The 5,988-nt window shown below is 46.1% G+C and overlaps 2 protein-coding genes across 2 annotated transcripts; one reads left to right on the top strand and one right to left on the bottom strand.

The window, feature by feature from the left end:
• The first annotated feature begins 1,856 nt into the window (after positions 1–1,856).
• Positions 1,857–2,870, top strand: LOC128060319 (small nuclear ribonucleoprotein-associated protein N-like). Its single transcript, XM_052652702.1, has one exon. It carries the CDS (start codon positions 2,025–2,027, stop codon positions 2,745–2,747), a length of 723 nt encoding a protein of 240 aa, XP_052508662.1. The 5' UTR covers positions 1,857–2,024; the 3' UTR covers positions 2,748–2,870.
• Positions 2,871–4,242: 1,372 nt separating this feature from the next.
• LOC128060173 (olfactory receptor 4B1-like) lies at positions 4,243–5,172 on the bottom strand. Its single transcript, XM_052652501.1, has one exon. It carries the CDS (start codon positions 5,170–5,172, stop codon positions 4,243–4,245), a length of 930 nt encoding a protein of 309 aa, XP_052508461.1.
• Positions 5,173–5,988: the final 816 nt, after the last annotated feature.

Raw genomic sequence — 5,988 nt, 5'->3', positions numbered from 1 at the left:
CCCTTACTTATGGTCACTAACATTTGAATTATGTGTAACTTTCGTGTATCACAACGCATTACCCTACTTTGAATTTTTTTCAAACATTTAATATGTAAAAACAATTCTTAGCTCAGAGCAAAAGCAGACGATGAACTGGATTTGGATTGAACCGTATTTCAGGGGCCAGATAACAACCATCTAGAAAGAAAAGAAAACCATCTTGTAAAATTATCCAAATTAAGATATTAGCGATTAACAATAGTTTCCCTTCTAGCAAAGCCCTACTGCCCTGAAACAAAGCTCCTACTGGGGAATTTCAGACATTAGAATCATATTAAGGGGATGAGGGCACCAAGGAAGTTAGGAAAGCCTTCCCGGCACTCCTATGTTATCACACGGATAGGGAGGGATCATACGAAACGGTAATCTGTTTCCAGATTCGGTGCCTGATCCGGAAGGATCCCACGGGCAGCACGACTAACTAGCCTGTGCTCTAGAGCCCAGGAGCCGCAGCCAAGGGGCCCATGCGAGGCAACGAGTGAAGCCGGTGCATTCGAGCCTGCGCTCCGCAACAAGAGAAACCTCCGCAGTGAGAAGCCCGAGCACCGCAAGCAGAGAGCGGCCCTTTGCTCACCACGACTAGAGAAGATCCGCACAGCAATAAAGACCCAGCACAGCCATCAGTAAACAAATAACATTATTTTTTTAATTATGATCTCTCTCCGCATGCCACAGTCTTTCCACACATCACAGCGTGCTGACACCAAGAGAAAAAGTGAATGAGCCCAATGTTGTCCAGGCGGGAGATGACAGGGTGGGAATTGAAGTCCAGCTGTTCCTCCCAAAGATCTGTGCACTTTGCCATCTGGGTCACCAAAGAAGAGAAGGCATTTAGATAAGGACAGCTCAGAAAGAGCTATGATTGCTACCAAGGAGTATAAGGAGCTTACCTAAAACACAGCATGACATGAACTACTCAGGTCTTCTATGGGAAAAGATGGTATATAAGAAACCAAAAGTATTTTGGGTGAAAACACAATCTCAGATGCTCCATACAGAAAGTTAACAAAGTGGCAATTCTATCTTAATCTCACCCAAATCATGACTTGAAGCGGTATTTCTCTGTCACCATTACTCAAGTGTATTAACAAGGTTTACTCTCTAATGAGAGCATCAGTGTTACTCTTGAGAGTCCCTTGGACATCTAGGGGATCCACCAGTCCATCCTAAAGGAAATCAGCCCTGAATATACATTGGAAGGACGGATGCTGAAACTGAAACTCCAATACTTTGGCCACTTGGTGCGAAGAACTGACTCATTTGAAAAGACGACCCTGATGCTGGGAAAGATTGAAGGCAGGAGAAGGGGATGACAGAGGATGAGATGGTTGGATGGCATCACCGACTCAATGGGCATGAGTTTGAGTAAGCTCAGGGAGTTGGTGATGGACAAGGAAGCCTGGCATGCTGCAGTCTACGGCATCGCAGAACTGGACTCGACTGAGTGACTGAATTGAACTGAAGTGAATGATAGCATATCTGTTAACATTAAAATGGTTACTGTGGGAGTCTGCGGAGTGGTGCCGTGGCGACGGAGGAGCGCAGCGCGGTCTGCCAGCCGGAGATGCGTGACGTTGTGTTCTGAGGAGCGGCCAGCGGCGCGATGGAGCGGGCCAGGGACCGTTTACACTTGAGACGGACTACAGAACAGCACGTACCAGAGATGGAAGTCCAAGTCAAACGTAGAAGGACAGCCTCACTGAGCAACCAGGAGTGTCACGTGTACCTGAGGCGATCTCAGCAGCAGCAAGTACCTGTGGTGGATTTCCAGGCAGAACTGAGACAGGCATTCTTAGCTGAGACACCAAGAGGTGGTTAAAGCAGTATTGGAACACCAAGGCTCCATCTACTATTTGAAGCTTCTGCCTCAGCTTGCATTGTTTGTAAGAGAACCTGCGTCATACCTTTATCTGTAGCCTTCCCTTAGGTCTTAAGGATCCTGAAACTTTCCTGTGGACATTGAATTTGGTGGAACAGCAATCATGACTGTGGGAAAGAGGAGCAAGACGCTGCAGCACATTGACCACAGGATGAGATGCATCCTGCAAGACGGTCGTGTCTTCACTGGCACCTTTAAGGCTTTTGACAAGCACGTGAACTTGATCCTCTGTGATTGTGATGAGTTCAGGAAGATCAAGCCAAAGAATGCTAAGCAGCCAGAGCGTGAAGAAAAGCGAGTTTTGGGTCTGGTGTTGTTGCGTGGGGAGAACTTGGTTTCCATGACTGTGGAGGGACCACCCCCCAAAGATACTGGCATTGCTCGGGTACCACTTGCTGGAGCTGCAGAGGGCCCTGGGGTTGGCAGGGCAGCTGGCAGAGGCCTTCCAGCTGGTGTTCCAATTCCCCAGGCTCCTGCTGGATTAGCAGGCCCTGTCCGAGGGGTTGGGGGCCCATCTCAACAGGTAATGACCCCACAGGGAAGAGGCACTGTAGCAGCTGCTGCAGTTGCTGCTACTGCCAGCATTGCTGGAGCTCCAGCTCAGTATCCACCAGGACGGGGGACTGCACCTACACCTGCTGGTCGAGCACCCCCACCTCCGGGAATTATGGCTCCTCCGCCTGGTATGAGACCACCCATGGGCCCACCAATTGGGCTTCCTCCTACTCGTGGGACGCCAATAGGCATGCCCCCTCCAGGAATGAGACCCCCTCCACCAGGGATAAGAGGTCCACCTCCCCCAGGAATGCATCCACCAAGACCCTAGGATACTGTTGATCCTTCTTAGTCACTTTTTGTCCTGCAATGCAGCTTGTGAAATGTGTGAAATGTTTGTGAGCTTTTGTCCCCTTCTGCTCCATTAATATTAGCTAATAAATGCATAGAGCAATTTAAAAAAAAATGGTTAATGTGGATTGTTAATTAATTGGAGTGATGCTATAATGCCAAGTGAAAATTTCACCATTTCTATGCAAAGAAAATACTTTTTAAAGTATACTCTAGAAATTGAAGCTTAGGATTGGATGCTGAGGCCATAGGACATTCTTTATTCTTCACATCACTGTGTATGAACCTTGACACCAGAGTTTACATGCTATTCACATATTCTGTTATCCATTAATCTATTTAATTTTGTATTCATTTATTCAACTTTGCTGAGGATATAGTATGTGCATAAAGTTATGCTGACACTGAAGTAGAGCATAAAGGTAAGTAATGTTCAGCCCTCTTTAGTAGACTTCAAGGTATACACATCCAGAAATAGCAATAGTATAAAATACACAGGATTAAATACCCGAAAAGCTGTCCATATAAGCAAAGGGCAATTCGTTTTCAGAGGAAGTCAAGTCTTCCCAACTCAAAGGAAATTGGCACAGGTTTTATGAAAAGAATGGTATCTGAAAGAAGTTTAAGGCCCGGTTCTGACCAGACTGAGATAGTGAAGGCTTAGACGGGTTTAGACAGAGCAGGAGCCGAGGTCTTCTGGAATTGCCATGGAAGTCTGAGGCCACATAGGCTGATAAAAGGGTGCCTTTATGCCATCACTCAAAGTAGACAGACAAGCTTGGTTGGAGTCTCAGGAACAAGTCAGTTACTATTTTGGAAACAAGCTTTTTCAGTCATTCGGTAAATTTATTAGTGGTATCTAGATCTTCATTTGAGCTTCCCAGGTGGGTAGGCGGTAAAGAATCCACCTGCTAATGCAGGTGACATGATTTCAATTCCTGTGTCAGGAAGACCCCTGGAGAAGGAAACGGCAATCCACTCCAGTATTCTTGACTGGGAAATCCCATGGACAGAAGAGCCTGGCAGGCTACAGCCCACAGAGTTGCAAAAAAGTCAGACACCACTTAGCAACTAAATCATCAACAACAAATCTTTATTTATAAAATAAGCTTTATAGAAATTAAACAACCACATATATCTAGAGTACCTAAATAATTATATATTTTATTGTTTAATGACAATAAAGACAGAATAAAAGAAAGCTGCCACAAATTTACAACCGTGAATTCTGTGCGGAATTTGGGTTTAAGGATGACAGCACTGAAGTACAAGGGAAGTTTGGAATTTTCTGGTGGCATCTAAAGGAAAAGGAAAATTAAACTCTCATCATCATAGGGCAGTGTTGTAAAAACTAATGAAATAAAATACAACAAAAAGTATGAACAGGTTAACTTTTCCTCTCTTGCTCATATTCACTAAAGTCAGAATGCATATTTGGTCACCCTATACATACTAAATTTTTAATATTTTCATTTTTATTGCAACCCTGAGTTTACTTTCCTGCCCCACAACCTCCTCAAGGCAACTTTCACCTCTGCATTTCTGAGTGTGTAGATGATGGGGTTCAGCATGGGGGTGACCACCGTGTAGAACACGGCCACCAGCTTGTCCTCAGTGAAGGTGGAGGGGGGCCGCATGTAGAGGAAGATGGCAGGTCCAAAGAACAAGACGACCACCGTGACGTGAGAGGCACAGGTGGAGAGGGCTTTGCGTCTCCCCTCCGCAGAATGGTTCCTCAAGTTGACCAGGATGACAATGTAGGAGGACACCAAGAGGAGGAAGGAGAAGATGGAGAATAATCCACTGTTGGCCAACACAATGACCCCTTCCACAGAGGTGTCAGTGCAGGCAAGCTTGAACAAGGGATGGAGGTCACAGAAGTAGTGGTCAATCACGTTGGGACCGCAGAAGGATAACTGGAGAGTAATAATGATCTGCACCATGGAGTGAACAAAGCCCCCCAGCCAGGAAGCAGCCACCAGACGGTGACACAGAGACCGGCTCATGATGGTTGTGTAGTGAAGGGGCTTGCAGATGGCCACGTAGCGGTCATAGGCCATCACCGTGAGCAGGAAGATCTCAGTAACTCCAAAGAAGTGAAAGAAGAATATCTGAGCCACACAGCCCTCCAGGGAGATGGTCTTAATCTTGCAGAGTAAGTCTGTGATGAATTTAGGGACAACAGTGGAGGAGTAACTGATCTCCACCAGCGACAGGTGACTAAGGAAGAAGTACATGGGGGAACGCAGGCTCTTACTGACTCTAACCGTCAGAACAATGAGGCCATTGCCCACCACCGTGGCCAAGTACACGGGCAGAAACACCACAAAGCACGCTCTCTGCACCTCTGGATCCTGGAAAAGACCGCTGATAATTAACTCAGTCACATTATTGGTCCTCGCCATGGAGTTGATTCATATGTACTGGACCAAAGATAATCAGACATCTGCAATAAAATAAACACTGATTATAACAAATTCACCTCACTTATAGCAAGTTGGACAGTGTAAATCAGTTTACAACAAAAATTTAACATGAACTCATTTATTTAGGCAGTATGTGCTCATTGAGCATTAAATATGACCAATCTAACAATAGTTTATATATTAGAAAATGAGGGCTCGGAGAAATGGCCATCTACCCAGGATCACACAGAAAATAGCCCACTGTAGGACTCAGAATCAGGTTGAATTCATAGGGTTTCTTCTAACCCACCACAAGATATTCTAAATTTAGGGAGTCATTCAAGTTCAGCTCTTATATTTTTAGCATCTTCACTGCATTTTGATGGATCTGTCTTATTGGGAAATCCCCATGACACACTGCTGCTGCTGCTAAGTCGCTTCAGTCGTGTCCGACTCTGTGCGACCCCATAGACAGCAGCATTTTGATGGATCTGTCTTATTGGGAAATCCCCATGACACACTGCTGCTGCTGCTAAGTCGCTTCAGTCATGTCCGACTCTGTGCGACCCCATAGACAGCAGCCCACCAGGCTCCCCCGTCCCTGGGGTTCTCCAGGCAAGAACACTGGAGCACGTTGCCATTTCCTTCTCCAATGCATGAAAGTGAAAAGTGAAAGTGAAGTTGCTCAGTCGTGTCTGACTCTTCGTGACCTCATGGACTGCAGCCTACCAGGCTCCTCCGTCCATGGGATTTTCCAGGCAAGAGTACTGGAGTGGGGTGCCACTGCCTTCTCCGCCATGACACACTGCTACTCCT

The sequence above is a fragment of the Budorcas taxicolor genome, chromosome 15 (genome assembly GCF_023091745.1).
Source record: "Budorcas taxicolor isolate Tak-1 chromosome 15, Takin1.1, whole genome shotgun sequence".
Classification (NCBI taxonomy): Eukaryota; Metazoa; Chordata; class Mammalia; order Artiodactyla; family Bovidae; genus Budorcas; species Budorcas taxicolor.
The sequence above is the reverse complement of the archived record's forward strand: the minus strand, read 5'-3'. Positions and strand labels throughout refer to the sequence as shown.